Here is a 25,190-nt window from a genome sequence, read left to right on the forward strand (position 1 = left end):
AAGCTTGCAATACAGCAGTTGTGAGCTCCCACCGACACAAAGTGCTCCTGCAGCATAGCATATAGCACTCCCTGGAGTCCCTTGCATCAGACTGCTTCCCACAGCTTCTGCTGAGAGAGGGTGGGACTGGAATAGCTGGCTGCTCCCCCATAGCTAGCGCTCCTGCCTGGCTCCCTACAGCACTCCCTGCTGGGAGAGAATGTGACTAGAATAAGAGGGAGCTCCCCCACAGCCAGAGCTCCTGCCCTGCTCCCTGGGACAGGCCAAAGCCCCTTCAGACAGCCAACGAGTGAAGAGTGGTGCCTTACGGAGACATGGATTTTCCGTGAAGTCTCTCAGGAACTTCTCACACTCCTCCTCCATGTTGCCGCTCCCTCTGCAGGAGCACCAGGGCGACACTGCGATGCTGGTGATGCTCGAGTCAATGTAGTTGGGCGTCATATCGAACCCTGCTCAGGAGGAAGGAAAGGAAAAGGGAATCAAGGGCCAGAAGAGGAAAGTCTGACGGAGAGAAACAGCTCTGTGCTCCCTCCGGTCCCAACAGCCTCCCCTCACAGCAGGATGGGCTTTGCCCCAGCTTGGCTCTCATCTTCCATGCCCAGTGGATTCCCCATGATTCAGGCAGAGCTAAAGGGAACTGCAGATGGTTCGTTCCGGCCCCCAGCTCTCCCCAACCCAAGTGGCTCTGAGAGACCCCCGCTACCAGGGACTCTCCCTCCAGCTGCTCACTCAGAAACCAGCTCAGGGTGGGATCTGCAGCACAGAAGGGGAAGCAGGTATCTCAGTGGGAGATGGAGGGAGGGTAACAATTTGGTGGTGGGCGAAAGGCTCCGTGTCCCATAACTAGTCCCTGGTATTGTCCTGTCTAAGCAGACACATGGCTCTTGGTCCCTCTGAGCTGGCCTGGTCTCCTGTTCCTTCCTTCTCTCTGGGAATCTCGTCTGACTCAGACATGCTGCTTGCCTGCTGAACCTGCCCCTGCGTCTCTCTTCAGGCGCGATGAGCAGAGCTGCCCTGACAGCTTCACACGGGGACCTGGCCCACCCATCATCCCCTCTGCATTCCTGGTGTCAGGATGCCTTTGAGTCCTGGTGTCAGGATTATAACAACACTCCCTGGTTGCCCTCTGCGGCCCCTGCAACACTGCGCAGTAGTTGTGGCGGGGGGAGAGGAGCTCCGGGTCAGAGCGAAGCTGAGAGAAGCAAAACCCTGGACTGAAGAGTGAAACTGAGTCAGAGTGACAAGGCAGCTGGATTTGCTATCCCTGAAACTCACAGCTCTCTCTCCTGCAACCTGCACCCTAGGATCTAATCTACTGCCAAAGACCTCAGGAGCACCCTTCTGGGGAAAGGCCAGTCGGCATCGGCTGAGCATGCCAAACACCTCTGCCACCTTCAGTTGTTTTCTCCCACGTGCACCTCTAGAACCAGAGTTGTCTCCAGTAATAATACATCCTCCTTTAGCAACAGAGCTTGCTGTACATTGCAAGGCCAGCATCTCTATCTCCCCCTTTAACAGAGGGAAACCTGACTTACCCAAGGTAACTCAGCAGGTAGAGGTAGGAATAGAACCCCTCCCCCTATCCACTGGGCCACAGCATATCCCAGCAGCAGATTCACAAAGGGGTTTGGTGATTTTGCTCTTGTGAGCAAAGAGGAAGGTTCCTGCAGATACATGTGGTTGTTCTTGCTGGCTACAGCAGCCTTGCTAAACTTCCGACATCTGCATCCACTACCACCCCTCCAATATGCCCCAGCACTAAGTTATTCTGTCTCTAAAGTGTCAAGTCCCCCAAGCCACGATCCATAAACCAGTCCCCCCAAACCCAGACACGGATTGAGAAAGGCAACCCTGCTGTGCTCTGCATGATGAACAAGACAGACTCACCTATCATCCCTGTGTAGGAGCCCAGACACGCCTGGTAATTATCCCCGAGGCAGCTGGTAAGTGACTGGAAAGAGACTTGACAATTTGTGTGAAAATCTGCCAGTCTTGACCTGGTTACAAAACACAAGAGAGAGAACAGGGTTTGGTTGGTTTGTCTGCTTTTTCTTCCCTAAGAACTAGTAAATTCAGTGGTTTTAAAGCAGAGAGAAAAAGAAGAGAAGAGAATGTATTAGAGAGGAGAGCTAAAGGAGAATAATGGCTAGGATCTGCAGCAATATTTTAATGTATATGATCTCATTCTGTAATCGATCACACTCATGCAGTGTCTACCACGGTATGTCAACCATGGCTCAACACCGTTCAGGGAGATTGTGTTACTGCATCACCGTAACAGGGCATTTATGTTATTGGGAGACAGATTTGAGTGCAAACACACGTACAAATAAGTTGACAAACGGTGACTTACATCAACCTCTTTGTAGCGTAGATCCGGGTAGGTTTTGAACATAGCTCACACCCAGAACATGAGGATGCTCTGAGGATCAATTGCCCTCCCCGCTTAGTCCGGCCAGCTTGAGTGAAAAGCACCAGCAGACTCAAGTGAGAGGTTTCTGTGCATGGATGGGACTCTGGTTAGGGGCAACACTTGAGTAGAACTCAAGTTAACTTTGCACTAAAGACACAAATCCTCAGAAGCAAGAATCAGAATGCAGAGAAAGCATGAAGGGGACAGGGTGGGCTGAGGTCCCAAGCCTGCCCCTCAAGAATAAGCAGGTTCCCAGATCTCTTTGCTGATTACAGTCATGCTGATCATCACAACCTTGCAAAATTCCACTCCTCACAGGGAGTAAGATTTCCTGATGGGCGAATGAGCTATTTATAGGTGTTGGGTTGGTGAGGGGGTGTTTTTCAGGATCATGCCAAAGGTTGGGTGAGTAGATTCAAAGCCTGGGCTAGTACATTTCCATTGGGCTTTTGTAAGGCTGGATTTACAGTGAGGAAATGATATGACTAAACGCATATGGAGAGAATATCAGAGTGCCTAACCCAAGCAGACCCATGCAAATTTCATATGGCTTCTCATGGGAACATAACAATTACCATAACAGATCAGACCTGGCTCTGACAGTGGCCAGCACCAGCTGTTTCAGAGGAAGGGGTGAGACACCCCAGTGGACAATTAAGGAATAACATGCTCACAGGGGAAGATTCCTCCTGACCCTCATCAGTAGGGTTTGTGCCCTGAAGCAGGAGGATTTATATCCCTCAGCTATTCAGCAGTTCACTGGGGACAGAGTGAGACAAAGCCCTTCCTTTTATACACACACACATTGGGAAACAAAAGGGGAAATATTTCACCCTGTTTCCCCCTTGTTGTTTTAAACAGGCTCTCACAAACACAGGGAGACCCAGGCACGAAGGCCACCGCTTCCCCTGCTGGTTTGGAGCAGGAAGGTCTGGAGAAAAGATTCTATGAAGCATCAGTGACCCAGTCTCTCCTGCCCAGCATCCAGCCACTGCACTATGCACTGCGCACACAGCAAAAACCAGGAGAATTCACAGCAGGCCTCTTGCAACCGTGCTCACAAAGAGAGAGACAGATCAAAGCTCTCCTTCACGGCCTACTTTTTCTGCAGCCCACTTCGCAGCTGTCCTTGGGGTCTCCCTTCCTTGCTGCTGCTAGGGATGGATGACACACCGCCCTAAGGCCCACTGAAGTCAGCGAGAGCCTGGCACGCTTTTCCCGGCAGTTGATGGGGAAGGATTTCTGAGCTGTTTACAGTTTGTTCCTAATCCAGGATGGGAACAGACACTAAGGGCCTAATTCTGAGAGGTGCTGCGTGCAGTCAGCACACCCCGGCTCCAGGGGGAGCAGAGTGCCCAGCACTTCGCAGGATCAAGCCTTAATGCTTTCAAAGCCTGACGGGCTGGACAACCATTGAGGGTGTTGGGTGACAGGCACTTCAGAGCCCCCACTCCTCCACTCTTCTCAGCGCAAATGCTCCCCGCCTGAGTGGCTCGTGCTTGCTTGACTTCAGAGAGATGTGGCTTCTGAGCATAGCCGAGGTTGACGTGCCTGTCCGGCTCGTTCCAAGTGGCTGGGTCCTGCCATCCCTCAGCCCCCGGGGGTGACAGAAACAGAAGGCTTCAGAGCCTCGCCAGCCAGAACAGCAGGAAAAACTCCTTCTCTTCACTTCAAACCTCTCTCAACAGCCTGACCTGCAGGCTCCTCTCTGACCCACTCAGGGGATAGTGAGCAGAGAGCTGCGGGGACGTGAGAGCAGCCCTGTTGCAGGGCGTGGGGACGACTTTCCCTGTTGCAAGAGCAAACACTGTGCTGTCATGTTGCCACAAGTTTCATGCCATTAGTATCTGGGTCCACGTACATTGCGAGGTGTTAGCATTACGGATAGGCCGAAGCAATAGCTCCTTCTAGGAACACCCCCGCCCCAGCAGTTGCACCTAGTGGCTGCAGCCAAAACAGGGCTCCCATTGTGCCAGGTGCTGTGACACCACAGAGCGAGAGAAAGTCTCTGCCCTGGAGAGCTTACAGACCGAAGCAGATTAGACAAACAAGGGCAGTGCCGTTCCCCCTGTTTCACAGAGGTGCAGAGAGACTAAGGGTCACCCAAGGAAGTTTTCAGACATGCTAAGGACTGAACTCAGATCTCCTGCATTCCAGGCCAATGCCCAAAGCACAAGGCTACCCTTTCTTGTGCCTGGTGCTCTGGATTAAATGAAACCTGGATCTAAATCACCTTGTGCTGGTTTACACTGCACTGCTACAATCAGCCAGTTACACGGCTAGCTGTGCATGTTACCCTGGGCCATAGTAGCTACACTGGAAATACTAGGAGTAGCAAAGCCATAGCTACACCATTATACAGTTACATGGGTATCCATGCATGTTGCACTATTATTTACCTTGCATGTACTGTGAGTAACCCTATACTCATTGGTCCCTGCTTACTCAGGGCCCTTCCACTGAGGAAGGAGCGGTGAGGTGGGGCCATCATTTATGTTGGTGTCCATGTACTGTACACAGATTCCTAGTTACCCTGTAAATACTATCAGGATGGCATACAAGACACTGCCCTAATATGCTTAGCTAGTTACCAGCAGTGGCTGGTATGCTGGGACATTGCTCGCTCTTTAAGTACTGCCTACATTCCGAGTGCTCTGTAAATTTCATATCCTTGTTTGGCCACGCTGCTGCCAGCATTGTTCCAGGATTGTATAATTTCACTGCTGGATCTTATCGGTCCCCTGGAATGTTGAGGCTGGCATGCAGTTGAAGCGCTGGGGTTGGGTTGTTTTTGTGATTTGCCGGTGATATTGAAATACAAAGTCACAGGTTTACAAAGGGAATAAGAAACCAGAGGCTCCGCTTGCCCATACTAGCTCCCCTCTAGGCTCTCATGCTCACCCCAGTGCACCACTGACAGTAGCTCTAAGCTACAGGGTGGGCAGAATGAAGGTGACAAACAGGCCAGAAGAAAGAGAAAGGATGACAGTGGTGTCAGGGACTAGCGGCAGTGGGGGAGCAGACCAGAACATCCTGCTTCTGAGCATCACATAAAGATGCAAATAAAGCCTCTTCCCTTTCTTCTGAGCTCATCTTTGCTTGGGCTAGTGGCTAAGTCAGCAGACTGAAAGCCAGACAACTTCAGTTCTGTTCCTGGCCCTACCTCAGACTGCTGGATAAGTCACTTTGCCTCTGTTTTCCTTCACACCCCTTGTTGTCTTCTCTTGCTTCTCAGTGGCAGGGGAGAGAGAGACAACAACCATAATATTTGTTACCTAATGGGAGACTCTCGGATACCAAGGTGATGAGGGCCATATGGGAGCACAGCTATTATTATTGTGTGTGTTATGGTAGTACCTAGGGACCCCAACTGAGATCATTGCATGAGGTGCTGTAAAAACACAGAATGAGACAGTCCCTGCTCTGTAGATCTTACGAAGACAGAACCAAGGGCTAGGGGGAAGGATGGCACATACAAGCAGAGCGAACACAGTGATGGTCTGCAAATGCCGTGTTAGTGCCGCCATTTTGATTGGTGTCTTCCTTCGTGTGTTTTGTTTTAATTCCTTTGGAGGATGGGATTTTCTTGGGGCTGGCTAAACAGGGAGAGAAAAGGAGGAAGAGGGGACTCTGAAGAGAGGGAGGTAAGAGAAACATGGAGGATAGATATTTAGATAGATAGATAGATAGATTTCCATAAAGGCCAATAACCAGGAGTTCCATATAGAGTTAAGGAGTTTGCTTACATTACAGCCTTACAGCTATAAGGCTTACTGCCACCAATAGGGATTTTCTTCTCAGTTACATCAAAGCCGCCTTGCAAATCGTATCATTTCAATCTAAAATTGAACTGGCAGCGCTGGGTAGGGAACTTTCTACAGTTGGGAAAGCTGGCCAAGAAAAAAATGGGGTTTCCTCCCAGGAACAGAAGTAATAATTGAACAAGAGATGAGTCAACAGAAAAAAAAAATAGCTCCAAACATAGAACAGCTTTGGCAAAGCCAGAGCTGCACTCTGTGGCTCTCTAAATGAATACTCTTTTCGATTCAGTCTAGTCAATTCCAGTCATCTAACAAGTGGTGCCTTATTATTATTTGTGTTGCTGTAGACCTGCATACCCCACTGTGCACATACCTATGAGAGAGCGCTCCTGCCCCAAAGAGCTTACAGTCTAAACAGACAAGACCAGCAGAGGAAGTAGTCTACGTGACACACCCACAGTCACAACATGGAATAGAACCTAAGTCTCCTGACTCCCAGTCCAGTGCCCTAATACCTAGATTATACTGCCTCACTGTAATACCTGGAATAGGTTCCCCACATGCACAGTAAAAAAAAAATTGCGGAACTCAGTAATAACAACAGACTCTCCCTCATCAGGGTTTGCAACATATTGAGGACTGAATTGTGACTCAGCCAAACTGGGTCAATGTAGCCAGGTCCCCTGACATATTGCTCAATGTAGAGAAGACCTTGACTTTCACAGGGGAGTCTCCCCTGAGCAATTTTTTCTTGCATCTTTCCAGTTTTTTTCTTTTTGCTTCCTTGTTAATTAAATGTCAGCTCTCTATAACCAGTGATTGAATTATCCAATACTACCTGCCTAAAGCCATCCAAATTGATCAAAATAAAGGGCGGAAATTGTGTTATTTTTTAAATAGGAATGATTTGGATCCAGAGGTTTTTGATCATATTAAATGGAGGAAGAAACGAAGCCGTGATTGAATGAAGTGGAAGGATCTGTAGTAATACCCCCCATTTATACATTGCTTTTTGTCACAACGGATATCAAACGGCTCTACAGAATGAGTGACAGATCCTGCCAAAATGCAGCCGCCCCTGGGGTGGAACTCAACAGTTGCTTACTACACTCAGCAATAACAGTTGAGGACAGGATACAAGTGGTTGGAAAACAAGGGTAAGAGGGAAAGTGATGTAACTTGTGCCAGTCTGGCATTCTGTGTGTGTTCAAAACTGAGTGCGGTTGGCTCTGCTATACATGCCAAAGGATTAGAAGTGAAAATGCAACAGCCGCCAGGAAACTGGAAGATAAACAGTCGTCCCATGCGCTATATCTTATACCTTCTCCTGCTGCTTATTAAGCCCTTAGCATGTAAGTTACACTCATTTTTGCTCTAAATTAGCACTTACACCAGTTTGCTGACCCACTTACTGCCTATCTACAGACTACATTTTCCAGGGCAATGTTAATGGGATGTGCCAATCTTAATGGGATTGGGGCCTTTAGACACTAGGGTAATATAAATAATTAACAGTAATAAATAATAAAATAATAACAATAGTAATAATAATAATAATGCAGATGACACCACCATTTAGTCCACTGATAAATCTGGTCCACAGACCTCCAGCGGAGCTGCATCTACTTTAGACAGAGAGGAAAGCTGGTCTTGTGATTAAGACAGTGGGACTTAAGAGAATGGGGTTCAATTGCTGGCTCTGCCACAGACTCCCTGTGTGACCCTGGGTAAGTCACTTAGGGAATGTCTCCGCTGCAAATAGGAGTGTGCCACCGTTCTGGCAAGCTGGGCTGGGAGGCACGCTGCCCGCTGCAGGGCAGACATACCCTTAATCTCTCTGTGCCTCAGCTCTCCACTGTTACATGGGGATACTCATCTTCCTCCTTCCCACTGCTCATCTATTTAGACTGTCAGGTCTTCAGGGCAGGGATTGTCTTTCACTGTATCTGTACAGCACCTAACTCTGGGCTTGCTACTGTAATTACGTAATGTGGACCCAATTTGCCAGGTCTCCCATAAACTCATGAACATCTCTACCTGCAGAACACATAAGACTACAAGACGGGGTATCCTGAACCCCTACTCTCTTGGCTTCCAATGTACCTGGCACAGTCATTCTGTACTGAGAGTAGAGAAGCCCTGACTTCAGCATTAGGGTTAACGATATGCACTGCTATTCAGCTGGATCATGAATTATGGAGCTGCTAAAGCTAAAAGGTCCCAGGGGATTCCTGGATTTGCAGAGCAGCCCTGGTAAAGGGCAATGAAGAGATCTTTCTCTTTCTCTGGATACAACATTCTCTCCCTAAAAACAATAGTTTCCCTCAATTCATTACCAGCCCAGAAACAAACAGCGAGGTATGATACAGCTCACCAGAATTAATGAGCTCAGATATCACCTCCTCCTGCATGTCTCACCCCTGGCGTTTTCAATTCTCCTAAGCAGGCAAGGCGATGCTAAAGGATACAAGTGCTCAGGCAGGAACTTAAAAATGTATCAGGCCTGATTCTCAGTGACGCTAAGGCTCACTCTATGCTGCTCGGGAGCGGAAAGGGGACTTAGCATGGGAATAACTGGTCCCATGAGAATAACCTCTGTGCAGAGTGTCTTCCCCGACTGGTGAATAGCTGGTATGAGGTCCATATGTGGAGCCTGGTTCCAGCCCACTTGGGTTGGGAGGTGTCCCCAAAGAGCAGTATATTACAGCTGTTCTCTGCTTCCCAGGCCCTAATGGGGGCCAGCAAGTATGGTAAAGAGTGAAGGATGCAAAATTTCAGCCTTTGCCTTATTCTGAGACTCAATTGTCCTATGCCTTCTGTCTAGTTAGGTGTCTATATGGCCTTTGCCACCATAGGACCTGAGTGCCTCTCTCCAGTTTGAAGGGATTGCCCAAGAGAAGCATTTTGAATAACAGGTTTCAGAGTAGCAGCCGTGTTAGTCTGTATCCGCAAAAAGAACAGGAGTACTTGTGGCACCTTAGAGACTAACAAATTTATTAGAGCATAAGCTTTTGTGGGCTACTGCCCACTTCTTCGGATGCATATAGACCTGTCCTCGCTTACAGACAACCCCCCAACCTAAAGCAAATACTCACCAGCAACCACACATCACTGAACAAAAACACTGACCCAGGAACCTATCCTTGTAACAAAGCCCGATGCCAACTCTGTCCACATATCTATTCAAGTGACATCATCATAGGACCTAATCACATCAGCCATACCATCAGGGGCTTGTTCACCTGCACATCTACCAATGTGATATACGCCATCATGTGCCAGCAATGCCCCTCTGTCATGTACATTGGCCAAACCGTACAGTCTCTACGCAAAAGAATTAATGGACACAAATCTGACATCAGGAATCATAATACTCAAAAACCAGTGGGAGAACACTTTAACCTGTCTGGCCATTCAATGACAGACCTGCGGGTGTCTATCTTACAACAGAAAAACTTCAAAAACAGACTCCAACAAGAGACTGCTGAGCCGGAATTGATATGCAAACTAGATACAATCAACTCAAGATTGAATAAGGACTGGGAATGGCTGAGCCATTACAAACATTGAATCTATCTCCCCTTGTAAGTATTCTCACACTTCTTATCAAACTGTCTGTACTGGGCTCTCTTGAGTATCACTTCAAAAGTTTTTCTTCCTCTTACTTAATTGGCCTCTCAGAGTTGGTAAGACAACTCACACCTGTTCATGATCTCTGTATGTGTGTATATATATCTCCTCAATATATGTTCCACTCTATATGCATCCGAAGAAGTGGGCTGTAGTCCACGAAAGCTTATGCTGTAATAAATTTGTTAGTCTCTAAGGTGCTACAAGTACTCCTGTTCTTATTCTGAATAACCTGCAGCATAACAAACTTGTCTTTAATGACCAAGTGGGAAAGGGCAGGACAGAGGACAGCAGGGGAGAAAGAGAAACAGCTAAGGGAATTGAATCTATTTCCCCATGTTAAGTATCCTCACACCTCTTGTTCTTTTTGCGGATACAGACGAACACGGCTGCTACTCTGAAACCTCGCACCTCTTGTCAACTGTCCTCAATGGCCCATCTTGATTATCACTACAAAAGTTTTTTTCCTCCTGCTGATTATAGTTCATCTTAATTAATTAGCCTCTTAGAGTTGGTATGGCAACTTCCACCTTTTCATGTTCTGTATGTATATATCTCTCCTTACTATATATTCCATTCTATGCATCTGAAGAAGTGGGCTGTAGCCCACAAAAGCTTATGCTCAAATAAATTCGTTAGTCTCTAAGGTGCCACAAATACTCCTGTTCTTATTGCACCTTAGCTACCAATTCCCTGGCTTCCATCTCCTGGCTAACACCTTCCGACATGCTGCAAGCAGACACACCAACCAAGGGTACATCTACACTGCAGCTGGGGGTGGGATTGCGGCTGGGGTGGACGTACCCACAGTAGCATAACTAAAACTAGCAGTGGAGATGTGGCAGTGTGGGCTTTGCAATGTGAATAAGTACCCAGCATTCAAGGTGGGCTTGTGCAGCCCACGCTGCAGCCTGCGCCGCTGCACCTACATTGCTGTTTTGAGCCATGCTAGCGTGTGTAAAGCTAGCACAATCACACTTCAGATTGCAGTGTGGATGGACCCTGAGAGAGAGGAGTGTGTGCTTCTTGCATGTCAGGAGTGTTCCATTCAGGAGCCACGGATGTGGATTTTAATTCCCTCTTCTATTGTGGAAAATGTGAGAACAAAAGCAAATCGGAACGGCCTGGCCCCTGATCCAACTCCCCCACCCTTCAGTGAGCGAACTGTACACGTTGTCAGCCCTCAGGAGGGAAGGACGTCAATGCATACATCAGCCCACCCTCTCCTCACCCCCAGTTCAGAGCCAGCTCCCTCTCCTTGCTGGAAACAAACCTCTCCTTTCTGTCATGCTCAGCTCTTTTGTTTTAGTGCCACTCGTAAATCCAACGCAAAGCTAACCTGATAGCACTCCACTCCTCCTCACAATGCAGCAGATTAGGCTTCAGTAAACCTGCTTGTTTATTTCCCTGGTCTGTGACATTATTCTCCCAAAGGGAAAGGCACTTTTCCACAGCCAGCAGCAGAATCAACGCAGTGACAGGCGCCCTGGGCTCCAGCCTACAAGGCTCTGAGCATTCCATCCCATACCCAGGAAAGTACCTACGCACATATAGAGTCTCAATGAAGTCAACTCATGTGTTTAAAGTCAGGCATGTGTTTAAGTGCTTTACTGGACTGGCTTTGGAGCACTCAGAACCTTGCAGGATTGAGTCCCCCCAGGGTGTGTCTTCACTGAGGAGTTAATCCAGGCTCTTATCAGTGTTTTACACTAACTCTCCCTACAGTCCACACCCAAAAACCGTTTACCCAGGTCTGGAGGTGCTTCAAGCCTGGGCTACCTGGCCCAGCTGGGGATGCAGGGTAGAACCCAGGCTACACTTTCACTTGGGCTAGAACCCGCCTGCTTTGCAATGAGGACACAGGCTAAATCACTCAAGTGCTGATAGTCCTGTAATGTCTTCCCATAATTCCCCCAATAGGACAGACAAGTTGTCCCATAATTGACAACTGGCTGGGAAAGAATCAGAATATCTGCTCAAAGTAACTCAGATAGGGCTTTGCAGCGTAGGTGCTCACACCTGAATGAGGCTAACACACGTGTTCAGGTGGCCATGCAGATCAACTGGACTAACTCTGCAGTGAAGACACACCCTAAAAGGGGAAGGAAAGTTGTGCCACCCCTCTACAAAGATTTCACCCTTTCTGCAAATTTTCTAGCAGAAAGGTACTTTCAAGGAAACAGCCAAATTTAGGAGAATATTCATAGGAAGCAAATTTGGAGGGCCAGATCCTCCCCTGACGTAAACCAGTGTAGTTCCATTGATTATGCCAGTTCACCCCAGATGAGGATAAAGCAAACTGAATTTGCAAACACAGCCATTCACGCTGGAAACCTGATTGTAAGAGTTACACTCCTCCCACCAGGGAATGGAGTCAACACCATGTGACCTAGGGGCGCACGACACTATCTCAGGCTATGTCTACACTGCGGCTGCAGGTGTAATTTCCAGGTTGGGTAGATGCACGTCTACTAATGGTGTGGACAGAGGCATGGACTAACCACCCAAGTACACACCTAGGGTCTTGGATGGGATTGTACTCAAATGGCCAGCTGCTGCTTCTGCTGCCTAGCACCACTCCGGCTACACTGCTATTTTTAGCATGCTAGCTTGATCAAAGCTAGCATGTGTCCATCTACCCAAGTTACAGCTGCAGTGTGGACATGCCCTCAGAGTTTGAATACTGAATGGTCATGAAGAGCTGCTCATTAAGAACCCACAGCCCAATAATTGTTCTGCAATTAATTTTGAAGGAGTGTCTGTTCACAAACACACAAAAAAGTAAGAGGGAAACTCACAAGAAAGAACACAGGGATTTCCAGACTGGATCAGAATTGGGGTCCATCTAGCCCAGTACCCCATTTCTCTCAGGGGCCAAGACCAGCTGCTTCCGAGGCAAGAGCAAGAAACCCTGCAGTAGGCAATTATGGGATAATCTTCCCCCACAAGAAGTTTCTTCCTGACCCCCACTAATTAGAGGTTGGTGAATGCCATGAAGCATGGGTGTTTCTATCCCTAACTGAATACATATTTTGGTACAAATCAATCTCCAAAGGCAGCATCTATGGAGAAAGGAGGAAAGGTTTGCTTTTGCTAGTGGTACAACCGGATATACAACAGCAGGCAGGTTGCAAACAGAAACAGGTCCTGCTGAGCAGTGGCAGCTGAAAAGAGAAGGGATGCCAGGATAGATGCGGAAGGGAAAGTTAAGCAACAAAGCCCAGTACCAATGGAATGGAAAACTGTGGATACAGCACCCCAGGGGGAAATCAGAACACCAGAGCTGAGCCACCTTACAGAGCATCTGGTCAACCCCATAGAGTCGAAGACATTGAATGTAACCAGCTGTGAGCTTTGTCAGCTCTGGGTGTGAAGAGCCCTGTCTGCCTTCCCCGGAGAAAGAGCATTGGCAAGGGTGAGAAAAGAATACAGTGCTGCTCGGCAAGCCACTGCTGCTAGCACTTGAGAAGGCTGGGTGCCACTCACCGCTTACATCTGGGACTTACATTTCACAGCTGGAGTGTGTGCTCTGCTCAAGGGGGTGCTAATAGGGGGTACTGTGACTCAGAGGACTTGTGCTCTATTCCCTGCCCTATGCCACTAATCTGCTGGGCGACCTTGGGTGAGTTATTTCACCTCTTTGCACCCCAATCTGCCCATTTGCAAAATGGGGATACTACTACCTCCTGGGGTGGGATGGGGGGCATTTGTGAGGGTTAATTCATTAATGTACTATGGTGATGGGCACCAATGCAAAAGCACAGATAGCATGCCTGCAAGGTGCCTGGAGATCCAGGGAGGACAGGGACTAGAGAAGGGCAAAGAATTATTATTAGAGATGATCCTGGAAGAGAAACCTAGATCCAAACCAGCCCTGCAGGGGTTGTGCAAAATCTGCACCCAGATCTGGATTTCCCAAATGGCCCCTATCTTCATAATGGGCCAGACCAAATCCCTGAATCCCAATTGCCACCCAGCTCTGGGCCATTCAGCATCCAGGCAGCTTGAGCCCATCTTTGATGATGCAACATGAGACACAGACCACGTGAATCCAGAGCAGGGGAGACCCGGCTCCCACATCTGCCACCTCTCTTCCAGTACCCATTGCCCTTGGTGTTGCTATTACCACCTCCAGACTGACCTCCATGGATGTCCAGCCTGTGCCTGTGCCTGACTCCTGTCTTCAGTGCCCATCCTAAACACTCCAGTCCTGCTGCAAAGGAATAAACCACCCTGCAGGAGATATCCAAAGCTGTAGCTAGACTGCAGGGGACAGAGCGCTGCAGAGTGCTGACTCTGGTGGATGGGCAAAAGGGTGGTGTAAGAAGCTCTAACCCCATTGCCCACCTATGTAGGGAATAGTCCCTGTCCCTGAGCTCCCTGGGGGCCTGATCCTCCTTGCAGATGTGCTGGTGTAAATCAGGAGTGACTCCGCTGAAGTGGCGCTGCATTGGTGTGGACCCAGTGCAAGCAAGCTTAGAATCAGGCTACATGAGTGCAAGCAGCAGGGAGAATGTTAGTGCCGCCAGAGATGTGAGATGCTCCAAAGTGGATGCCCCTCCCCCCCACACACACACTTCTTTTTCACACCAGCTGGCACAGCTGAACTATGCATTGGAAAGCATGTGGCTCCCCTGGACAGGAGGCCACTTCCGAGCATGCTCCTCCTAGGGCATTCATACCCCCTGCAGGTTGTATGTCGCTAGGGGCTGCAGCAATGCCTCCCCATGCACCAGGCAGAGAGAAGGGAGGGAGGCTAAGAACGTAGAGTCTAGTCTATCCTAGGAATCTGGAGTCCTGGGCTAAGGACTTGATCCAGCTCCCACTGAAGTTAATGGGACCCTTCCCACTGACACCAGTGAAGTTAGATCTGGCCTTAAAAGTCCCCATAACCTCTTGCCAATCTGCAGGCAGAGGGGGACCTGCCACACTGCAGAAAAACTCTGATGTTTTCTCAACATACTTGTGCTAAGAAGGTACTTGAGCTCCTTCCTTCTTTGCTTCCCCCATCCCCGCCCCCGCCCCCGCCCTTCCTCAGGAGATAAATAAAGTTCATGACAGCATCTCCCTCTCCCAGAATTAGAGACAAAGTTATGTCAATTCCCTTAAAGAACTGTGGCAAGTTCATCACCAAGCGTGATGGAAATTTGTCAGCCCACTCCCCGGGGCCCTGCTCCTGGCTTGTAGCATCCTCTAAGGCAAATGTTATTCTTTTCATAATACATGACAAGCCAGCTGGTAATCTTTCCATAATATCCAAGCCAGATGTCACTCTTTCCGTTATATACAATGAGTTCACAGTCGTTGGATGAGATTCTAACTGCCAGGAATAAACCTTTTTGGAACAGTCCCATGGCTTCTCAGATTTCTGCCTTTAAGTGCTTCGGTGAAGAGAGACAGAGCCAAGTCCGTTTTAGCAGCAATGCGGGGAACTCGTGCCAAATTGCTGCTCACAACTCCAGGCAGCAGGTGGGCCCGGCCAATCTTTGCCTAGAAATCTGAGACCTGCTTTGGAGTCAGCTTCCCTGGCAGCTGAGGTCAAATCCCATGAAAGAGGGAGGAGGAGAAGAGAGAAAGAGCGCGCACACCAAAAATCTTGGCTGTCAAGTTATTTTCCTGAAATCCATCCAAGAAAAAAGGAACAAAAAAAGGATTAAAAGAAAAGAACAAATGAGCCCAACCCAAATGCTGAATTTCAAAGTTAAAATTCTCCGGCTTGTTTCCCCTTTGATGAATTCATCTCGGAAATGTGTTTTCCTTCTGGACGAAAAGGCCGGGACAATTCAATTTGGCTGGGATTCCCTGGCTAAGGTTTCCTTGTGCCCTTTAAAGGAAAACAGGCAGAGCGCTGTTGAATTTGAGCACATTAAGTTAGCTCAAGTCACCTGCAGCTGTTCCAGTCATGAGAGGTGGGAAGGGTGCAGTGCCAAGATTTTCCAAGTAACTAGTCATTTGGAGTGCCTCCATTTTTCTATGCCCAACGTGGGACAGTTTGAAGGGGCTTGATTGTCAGAAAGTATGGAACACTCAGGTCCCTTTAAGACATCTGAACCTGGGCACCAAAAATCATTGGTCACTTTGGAAAACTTGGCCTGCAGTCACTGATATCAGAGACAAGGTGGTAACAGCAAACCACTGCCAATCTGACCTGGGAAAAAATTCCCTCCCGACCCCAGATATGGTGATCTATTAGAACCTGAGCATGTGGGCAAAACCCATCAGCCAGACACCTGGGGTCATCTACCAGGATGATCAAAGGACTGGGGAACCTACCTTAGGAGAGGAAACTTAAGGAGCTTGGCTTGTTTAACTTAATGAAACAAAGGTTGCGGAGAGATATGATTGTTCTCTATAAATACATCAGCGGGATAAACACCAGGGAGGAGAAAGAGTTATTTAAGTTAAGGGCCAATTCTGGCACAAGAACAATGGATATAAACTGGCCATCAACAAGTTTAGGCTTGAAATTAGGGGAAGGTTTCTAACCATCATGTATACAAAAATCTGTAGAACACTTCAACCTCCCTGGCCACACAATAGCAGATATAAAGGTAGCCATCTTACAGCAAAAAAAAAACAAACTTCAGGACCAGACTCCAAAGAGAAACTGCTGAGCTTCAGTTCATTTGCAAATTTGACACCATCAGATCAGGATTAAACAAAGACTGTGAATGGCTAGCCAACTACAGAAGCAGTTTCTCCTCCCTTGGTGTTCACACTTCAACTGCTAGCAGAGGACCTCACCCTCCCTGATTGAACTAACTTCGTTATCTCCAGACTGATTCTTGCCAGCATATTTATACCTGCCCCTGGAAATTTCCATTACATGCATCTGACGAAGTGGGCATTCACCCACAAAAGCTTATGCTCCAATACATCTGTTAGTCTTAAAAGTGCCACAGGACTCTCTGTTGCTTTTTACAGATCCAGACTAACACGGCTACCCCTCTGATACTTGACATCATGTGTTGGTAATTCATCGCTGATCGTAATGTGGAACTGTATCAAATACTTTACTGAAATCCAGGTAGAGTCTATCTACTGCATTTCCTTTGTCTAGAAAATTAATTACCTTCTCAAAGAAAGGGATCAGGTTGGTCTGGCATGATCTACCTTTAGCAAAACCATGTTGTACTTTATCCCAATTACCATTTACCTCTAGGTCTATAATTACTCTCTTTCAAATTTGTTCTAAGACCTTGCATACAATTGAGGTCAAATTAACAGGTCTGTAGTTTTCACTCTTTTCCCCTTTCTTAAATATAGGTACTTCGTTTGCAATTCTCCAGTCGCAGGGTACGACCCTGAGTTTACAGATTCATTAAAAATCCTTGCTCTTGGGCTTGCAATTTCATGAGACAGTTCCTTTAACATTCTTGGATGAAGATTATCTCCCTGCCCCATTTGGTCCCATTAAGGTGTTTGAATTTGGCTTCCACTTCGGATATGGTAATTTCTACTTCATATCCTTGTTCCCATTGGCCACCCTGCTGCACCTCCAAGCTCCTAATTACCCCTATTAAAAACTAAGGCCCTTCACAATCTTGTAACATATTTATCCTCACAGCACCCTGTGAGGCAGGGCAGTGCTATTATCCCCATTGTACAGATGGGGAACTGAGACCCGAGAGACTAAGCCCAGAGCTTCAAAGGTATTTAGGCACCTAAATCCCATTGATTCCACTTACATACCTATGAGAATCTGGGCCTCAGAGACTTGCCCTAAGTCACACAATGCCCACACACACACCAGGTCACGTTTGGAGGCAATTCTGGTTTTTATATGAATCAACGTTCTTTGAACCTATGATTAGGCCACAACTGAGATCACAGCCCCATTGTGCGCAGTACAGACCCAGAGTGAGAGACAGTCCTTGCTCTAAAGAGCTAAACAGACAAGACAGACAAACGGTAGGAGGGGAAACAGGCACTGGGAAGGGAATCAGCTTGCCAAAAGTCACACAGCCAGTCAATGGGATAGCCAGGAATAGAACCCACATCTCTTGAACACTAAGCAAGGACCCTAACCATTGGGCCACACTGCTAACGTGTATGATAGCTTAGTTACCGTTGTCCCTAATCTCATGTAAGCATTTCGGATGTTGTTTGTCAGTGCCACCAAGACACCCACACTCCAGCATTAAAAGTCTCTTCCAGAGCATTTTTTAGCCAGCAAGAACTCCTGAAGGCTGTAACACTTTGGTCTCATTTCTGTGGTTGGGTTTAGCGTGGGGGTGTAGTGGGTGGCCTGTGATAGACAGGAGGTCAGACTGGATAAGCTGGTTGTCCCTTCGGGCCTTAAACGCCATGGCTCCATGAGAACGGACACCAAGGTGCCTAAGTGGTCCTAACTGTGCTCCTTCCTCAGAGCCTGGCAGGGTCTCGGCACAGCACCAGGAACAGTTTGAGGAATTTGCTGTCCCATGAACCATAATCACGCACTTGAGTATTTCACGCAGAAAATATCCACAACGTGGAAATTACTCAAGATGCATTTTCATGGGCCCTTTACAAGGACCGAGGCAAAATGGCTTTAATGGACAGAGGCGTCTGCACACCAGCTCTGACATGCCCCTCCCTCAGCAGTTCAGTGCCTGTCCGAGTCGCTGCGATGCACCATGGAACTCCCATGAGTGCAACCAGAGGCAGAAGATTTTCAGCCACCCACCCGGCAGACAGGATGAAAGCGCTAGAAAGAGCAATGCCCCCATTGCTGCCTGAGAGCTTCCGCGCTCGGCTCGGCCTCCAGCGCCGCACCCCCCTGCCTTTGTTTGGTTAGGGGGAGGGTTGGTTATGTCAGAGCATCCCGGGAGTGTGCACCTCGCACAGACAAGCGCTCACCAAGAGCTCTACAACCCCAACAGGGCACACACTAAACTCGCAGCTGGTAGGCTGGGCTGAGATTTCAGGAGGGATCTGTAGAGGGAAGAGCAGGACTGCATGGGAGGCCAAGAGTGTAGGGAGCCCTGTGCTTCTGCAGCAGCACTTAACGGGCTCCTCAGACTCTGCCCCCTCTGAGCCCTGGGGCCCAATAAGCCATGCCAGGGGAAACCGTCACATGCAGTATCTATGCAGACACTTGCCTTCCCCTGCTCAGCAGTGGCCCCTCTCGTTCACTAACCTATTCCTTCAGCATAGCCTACCCAAATCAGCACTCAACCCGCCTTCCCTTATGTTCACTCTGCCCGCTCCTCGATCACCCTGCTCACCCCTCTCCAAGGTCCTCCAGGACACATGCCTATGATGCTCATTTTGCACCCTGGGTTCACCAGGGTGTGTGCGCAGAGCACAAGTGGGGAGTCAAAGGAAGGATGACAGATTGGGTAGGGCCCTAGCCTGGGACTTAGAAGACTGGCTTCAGTTCCCTGCTCTGCCACAGCCTGCCGGAGTAACCACAGATGAGTCACCTAGCCCCTCTATGCCTCAGTTCCCTCTCTGTAAAACAGGGATAACAGCACTGCCCTGCCTCACAGAGGTGTGTTGAGGATAAAGAGCGTGAGGTCCTCAGATACCGCTGTAACAGGGTGAGTATAAGTCCCTAGATAGATAGGAACAGAGCTGGGTAGATAACTTACACAAAAATGAAATGTGTAGGGCAAAAAAATGTGTTTCCATTGAAAACAGAAGCCACTAGATGGATGATGCAGTTCCATCAGATAACCCTGGCAAAACGTATGACCAATAAGGAGAATGAGTCTTTATGCATTTAATTGTTCGAGTTCAGAAGTGGTTTATGTCTGAGATGTTGTTAAGAATGCATGTCCATGAAAACATGTGTGTGACACAGAGTTTGGCATTTGTGAGGACTGTGGTTGGTTAGCTAAAGGAGTCCAAAGGAAAAGAGAGGGAAGCAGGGGAAAAATCCACAAGAGGAGCATTTATACATGTTTCCTCATCAATATGTCACTGAAGAAAGTAAAATATGGAAATTTCACTTGGCCCATGAAGAGCTATTGGCCCGGATTTGGAGACTAAAGTCAATCATTATGGTGTGACACAGAGGAATCTTAGTCATGCTTTGAGTGCAAATCTCAACTGAACCTTAGCTCTGAAATCTGTGCCAGGGAATATCTTGTAATAAATGTACACACACCTGCCACTTCATAAAAACCTTCCTGTCATAATGGAAGCTGATGATGAATAAAAGGAAAGAGGGGGAGGGGAAAGAAAAGGAGACCAAAAAAACTAAACCCAGTAAAAGCAGCCAAACCTAGAGGCAGTGAATAGTTGTGTCTTTTATGATAAATTTAAGGTAAATTATTAGAGGACTAAGGATTTTGGGTACATTAGATTAGAGAGAGAGAGAGAGAGAGAGAGAGAGAGGAATAAATTAGGTCAGATAGACAATAGGTTGGCTGCAAAGATAAGTCCACTTTGTCTTTGAATTAGAAAATAAAATCACCCATATTTTTTAGGACACTACATTTTGATTCATCACGGATAAGTGCACTTGAAAGATTTTTTTATCCATTCGCCTATGTTCAAAACCTATTATTACCCAGTAAGAGAAGGAAAGAATTAAATGCACACATCATTTGATTTTAATTGAAGGAATGTTCTATTTCATTGAACTGCTAACTAAGCTGAACAAGAGATTGTGTTTACATAAGCAAACCCTGATTCAGTATAGACTGGCTGTCACATTAAGTCAATACTTATGAAGGTTCTCTATTTAATTATTCAGTGAGAATTGACTTATTATTGTGTTAAGAGTGTGGTTAGCCTTGAGCAAGGTAGCCACTGAGCTGAAAGATTTCTTTAAACTTTCTTTGAATGCTGATCTGGTTTCTGCTGAAGATTTGAGGTCTTTTATCATTATCATCTTTGGGAGCAGTGCAGCCACTTCTCTTGTGCAAAGAAATGAATTAGGAGGGAGGGGAATTCAGAGGTTTCTGTTATTCCTCTCTTTCACCACTTCCTTTGGTTCTCTTTATTCCCCTTCAGCATTGCACAGGAGGACAGATCCAACAACCTCTATGCAGAAGTCAAGTGAAGAAGGGACTTTGCATTTTTCTAAAGCACAGTTAGGTAAATAATTAGTTATTGGGAGTTTGGAGTAGAATTTTCCATGGGGGCAGGTCATTCCATCATGGCAGGGTTCCTTGCACCTTCCTCTAAAGCAGCTGGAGCTGACCACCACCAGAGACAGGATATTGGGCTAGATGGAGCCCTGCTCTGCTCTGCTCTGGAGATTTCTAGGTTCCTATCAGAGATTTGCATTTGGGCGTGTATGGCTGGCTATGGGGAGCGTAAGGGGCTGTAGAATCATTCATCTCTAGCTCACAAATTCAAACCCAGCCTAGGTCATTACTGGTGCAACACTGCTGCCATCTGACAGTTGTACAGTAGTGTTCATGTGGCGGGACGCCGCCCTGCTCCCAGCAGACAGGCATCTGCATTGCAAAAATCTCTGCAATCATTAGAAGTCTCTGCTGACACACCAAGGACTCAGTGCACCTTGGCAGACAAATCCTCTGCACCCCCATGGAAGAGACCCCTCCAGTGAGATTGAACTCATTTGTAGGGGCATAGCACGGAGGAAGATTGTCACACTGCGTCTGTTGTGTGGATGAGCAATGGGTTTTTTTTTTCCCCTCTCAAGAGCTCTCAAACCAGTGCCAGATTCACCCTACAAGACTGTAAACTGAAAATATAAATTGAATATAATTTTAACTGGTGACTGGATAAATAACCCCCTGGCTGTCCCAGTTGGGACCAGTTACTTTGGCACGGCGTGAACAGCAAGGCAAGGAGCAAGGCAACAGAGAATCTGGCCCTCCATGTTTTCCATATACCCATCTGCATCAGGGAAGGGACAATCCTTGCAGATGGATTGAGTGAGACCCAAAGGAAGGCTGAAGGTTTCAAGCATAGCAAGCATCCCTTGGTACCAAACCAGGCTGACTAATCAGGGAGCAATGCTGAAGGAAGCCACTATGTAGGCCCCTCCTCACCCCCAGGGATAGCTAAACCTCAGCCTGGGGCCTTAATGGGAAAGGGAGGATTCCTTTATCACACACAAATTTTACACGACAGTCAGAGCATCCTTCATCTATAGCAGTGCAGGCATAAAACAGGACAGGTTGGATAACAGCCTGACCCCCTTTGGATTCCTCTTCACAGTCACCCTTTGGGACCTCATCAAAAGGCTCATCCCACCAGAAGAGCACATCAGTAGTGGCAATTCAAGTGGGCTTGCTTTCAGCTGGTCTCCACTGGTTTCTACTGGTTCCTACTGATGAAGCAGTAGGCCGAGGGACCAGTAGTCTGACCCAAGTATTCTGAACTCTAGTTGCCAACAGGAAATGGTTAACATTTGGCAACTGGAATTTCAGCAACAGTGTAACTAGCCACAAATGAGTGCTGACCTGGTGGCCTGACAACAAGCAATGGGGAGTTCCCTCCCACTTCACCATGCGGATATAAGCATCCAAAGACACTCGGCCAAATGCAAGCCTACAGAGTGGGGAAAGCGACCCAATAAGATCTAGTCGAGATGATAACGTTAAACCATGCCATAGCCCAGAAAGTCCCCAACAGGCGGCCAGCAGGAATGCCTGCTTCCCATCTCACTATATAAATCTATCTATTCTATTCATTTCTTTATTTGTTTTTCAAAACACTCAGTAAGTCCACGTACATATTTTTTCCCTTCTTCTTCTTTCTGGGGGAATATCTTGACAGCTAAACAGCAGCACTGAGCCACTCTCATTACATGTTGTAATGAAAAAGTTGAGCTGCTCCGATGCTGTTTATCAAGGAAACATCCATTATAAATGACATTTTGCTTGTACTAGCAAAGGATATGAAGCTGGGGACACAAGTTAAATATATATACATACGTGTACCATACATACATGTACTATATATAGTCAGTGCCAGAATCGAATAATCACCCTCTCCTCATCCCATAAGCCAATTGTTTTAGGGGGAGAGGATTGGGAAAGGGGAAAGAAACCGAAGAAGAATTAAAAGCTGCCCTGCCTTTGGATGCTGTGGAAAGTCAGCCTGTAGAGGATGGGAAATTCTTAAGTACCAGCATCACTGAAGCATATAAGACCAGATTATTTGTGGTCTTGACTTGCTGATGCAAGATGAAAAATACAGCAAACTGCAGCTGCTGAAATCAGCTTTTTTCCTCCCCCTTTCCTTTCCCCTTAGCTGAGGTTAGTGTTTTGCAAAAGGCTTTTATATTCTGGGAGCTAAAACCTGTCCATTGCAATCAGACACACAGCACAGGGAGTTTGTCAGAATTCTCAGTGGCAGAGGGGAAGGTTTCCTGGCACAAAAAGCCTTGCAAATCACAACACTCCCTCCTCTCACTCTTCAGCACTCAGAGAGCGAGAGAGGGCCAGGGCTTGGGAGCTGGAGGGTCTCTCAGGGGCCTTTCAAAAGGCATCATAATATAAATGAGGAGGAGTGGCACGATTTCATGCTAAGGCACCTAGAGATCTGACCTCTCCAACCTCCCCTCTCCACATCCCAAATCTCTGAATCCAACCATCTGGTGAGGAAGAACAGAGTTTCAATAAGACTGAGCAATGAAGAGGCAGTGGCACGCTGCATTGAACAGAGTCTATTTACAGAACAGGCTGAGACTGTGCAGCTCACTTCACCAGTATCCTGGCCAGCATTTCAAGTCAAGTATCTGGTGGCAACATTTAGTGTATTAACCCTAGTACATGCCCAGGCATTCCAGCTTCGCACTGCTGGAACTGAAAGCTCCACTGCAGTGAGAGAACCAGGACTAGACTAGTAAGAAATGCTGCAGTAAGGACTGACCTGCCTCATTAGAAGTGAGAGAGAAGCTCAAGACTAGAGGAGCAGGGGGTACCTCAGGTTGAAAGAGGTGCATTGGCTGAGCTACTGGGACAGGGCTAGAAAAATCAATAGATGCCAGAAAATGAGAGTAAGGCACAATGAGAGACTGGGTTAGTTGTACTAGAGCTGGAAGAGCCAAGGGGACTGCAGACAGGGCCGGTGCAACCTATTAGGCGACCTAGGCGGTCGCCTAGGGTGCTAGCATTTGGGAGGCGGCATTTTCTTCGGCGGTGACCGCGGCGGCCAGATCTTCGGCCGCCCCGATCGTCGTCGGCATTTAGGCGGAGGGAGCTGGGGCAGGGGGGCGCGGGGAGGGCCGCCTGCAGCAAGTAAGGGTGGGGGCGGCACGCAGGGGAACTCCCCGCCCCAGCTCACTTCTTCTCCACCTCCTCTCCTGAGCACGCCGCCCCACTCTGCTTCTCTCCCTCCCAGGCTTGCAGCGCCAAACAGCTGATTGGCGCCGCAAGCCTGGGGGCGGGAGAAGTGGAGCAGTGACGGCGTGCTCGGGGAGGAGGCGGAGCAGAGGTGAGCTGGGGTGAGGAGCTGCCGCATGCCGCATCAGGGCGGGGGGGGGAGCTGCCATGGGGGGGGGGAGCTGCCACGGAGGGGGGGGGGGAGGGAGCTGCCGCAGGGCTCGGGGAGGGAGTGGAGCAGAGGTGAGCTGGGGTGGGGAGCTGGCACACGGCTCCCCGGGCCGGGGGGGTGAGGAGCTGCCATGGTGGGGAGCACCTCAGGACGGGGGGGAGGTAGGGAGCTGCTGCAGGCCTCAGGGAAGGGGAAGGGGTGGAGCAGAGGTGAGCTGGGGTGGGGAGCTGCCGCACGGCTCCCCAGGCTGGGTGGGTGGGGAGCTGTCGCGGGGGGGGGCGCCTCAGGGTAGGGGGGGTAGGGAGCTGCCGCAGGGCTCAGGGAGGGAGGAGGGCGCAAAGTGGAAGTTTCGCCTAGGACGCGAAACATCCTTGCACCGCCGGTGCCCTGACTGCAGATCACAATTACAGCGCATTGGGAAAGTTGGACAGGTAGAGGCAGCAGTCTCAGATCTGAAATAGCAGCATGGCTGCAGGTTGGAGTTAAAGTACATTAACAGAGCTGTGGAAGAGCCCAGGACTAGAGTACCAGGGGGTGCTGCAGCTGAGAATCAGTGCAATAGCTTGTGTGCTCAGAACGGGGATTTGGGAGTGTTGGGCCTCAAATAGCACATTGGAGGCAGGTCAGGATTGTGCGACGTCAGCTCTGTGCGGTGTGAAGGCTCTGGCAGAGCCGGAGGAGGAGAGAGGAGCCCAGGCCTAGGATGGTGCTCACCAGAGCGAAGGGTGATCGGTGGAGGGCTTGAGCAGGAAGCTTGCCCAGCACTTATCCATGTTGGCCCTGCTTCCGGTCCTTTATGTTTGTGAGCCCTATACTAAAGAAGAGGTGGTGTGTGAATTACAGCAACTCGGAGACCCAGTTAACAGAAAGTCCTGCTCCTTTAGGGTTTGGCTAGGATTGGTCACTGCTGTTCAGGGTCTTTCATTGGAAGCTGCAGGTTGAAACAGTTCTAGCACATGGCTTAGGGAGGCCTGTTTGCC

At 48.5% G+C, this 25,190-nt stretch overlaps 1 protein-coding gene across 1 annotated transcript in view; it reads right to left on the reverse strand.

Annotated features, from left to right (window-relative positions):
* GFRA2 (GDNF family receptor alpha 2) overlaps nt 1-25,190 on the reverse strand; it is a 102,873-nt gene that overhangs the window by 15,470 nt on the left and 62,213 nt on the right. Inside the window, exons 5-6 of the mRNA XM_054020504.1 lie at nt 1,888-1,997; nt 309-449 (exon numbers count right to left, since the gene is read on the reverse strand). Of these exons, the coding sequence (XP_053876479.1) occupies nt 309-449; nt 1,888-1,997 (251 nt within the window). The remainder of the gene's footprint in view (nt 1-308; nt 450-1,887; nt 1,998-25,190) is intronic.

Source organism: Malaclemys terrapin, chromosome 2 (genome assembly GCF_027887155.1).
Source record: "Malaclemys terrapin pileata isolate rMalTer1 chromosome 2, rMalTer1.hap1, whole genome shotgun sequence".
NCBI lineage: Eukaryota > Metazoa > Chordata > Testudines > Emydidae > Malaclemys > Malaclemys terrapin.